Source organism: Geospiza fortis, unplaced genomic scaffold, assembly GCF_000277835.1.
Source record: "Geospiza fortis unplaced genomic scaffold, GeoFor_1.0 scaffold407, whole genome shotgun sequence".
NCBI lineage: Eukaryota > Metazoa > Chordata > Aves > Passeriformes > Thraupidae > Geospiza > Geospiza fortis.
In genome coordinates, this window is record NW_005054507.1 from 1 (window position 1) to 668 (window position 668).

At 61.7% G+C, this 668-nt stretch overlaps 1 protein-coding gene across 1 annotated transcript in view; it reads left to right on the forward strand.

Annotated features, from left to right (window-relative positions):
• Positions 1-56: 56 nt before the first annotated feature.
• The window catches only part of LOC115948753, a gene marked incomplete at its 5' end in the record, with an annotated part of 10,697 nt that continues 10,085 nt past the window's right edge, over positions 57-668 (forward strand). The window contains 2 exon segments of the mRNA XM_031063491.1: positions 57-212; positions 372-473. Coding sequence (XP_030919351.1) covers positions 57-212; positions 372-473 — 258 coding nt within the window.

Consider the following 668-nt stretch of genomic DNA (forward strand, 5'->3'; position numbering starts at 1 on the left):
GCCTTGGGAAAAGGTGGGACTGGAATAATTGATGTAGGGCTTTTTGTTTTCTCTAGGAGAACAGACATGTGCAGTTGCTCTCCATTCGACTCTTCAGCAAGGTGGTGGAATTTGTAGTGGATGAGGGAAAAAAGCCCCTAAAGACAATTGTGAGCCAGAGCCTGTATACACTTGTAATTTCTTGTCATGATGAGAACTCCGACGTGGCAAAGGTGAGGTTTTGCGTGATGCTGGTGGATCTCGGGGAGGGGGCTTGGCTGCCTCCTGCCCTGGTGCCTCGCGGGCTGACGCCTCCACCAGGCCTTGGCACAGGGATGAGGGTCCTGTGCCCTGGGCTGTGGGGCCATCTCTGGGTCTCTGCTGCTCTCCAGGCCTCTCGGGAAACGCTGCTTCGTGTGGCCGAGTTTCTGAAGAGGAGGGATCTTGAACAGCTGTTGAAGAAGCAGGCGCCAATGATTGTCGAGGAGTGCCTGGTAAGGAGGGCCTGGCAGCCCCAGGCTCAGCCCGGAGAAGGCCCCTGAGCGCGGTGCTCAGTGTGCGGGGCTGGCAGCTGTGCCCCTGCCCGCTGCTGCAGCCAGAGGCCGCGCGGGCTCTTCTCCAGGCTCCCGTGGGCCCGAGCCGGGTGCCCATGGAGCCCCGGCCCGGCGGGGCTGCGGGCCGGCCCCGCG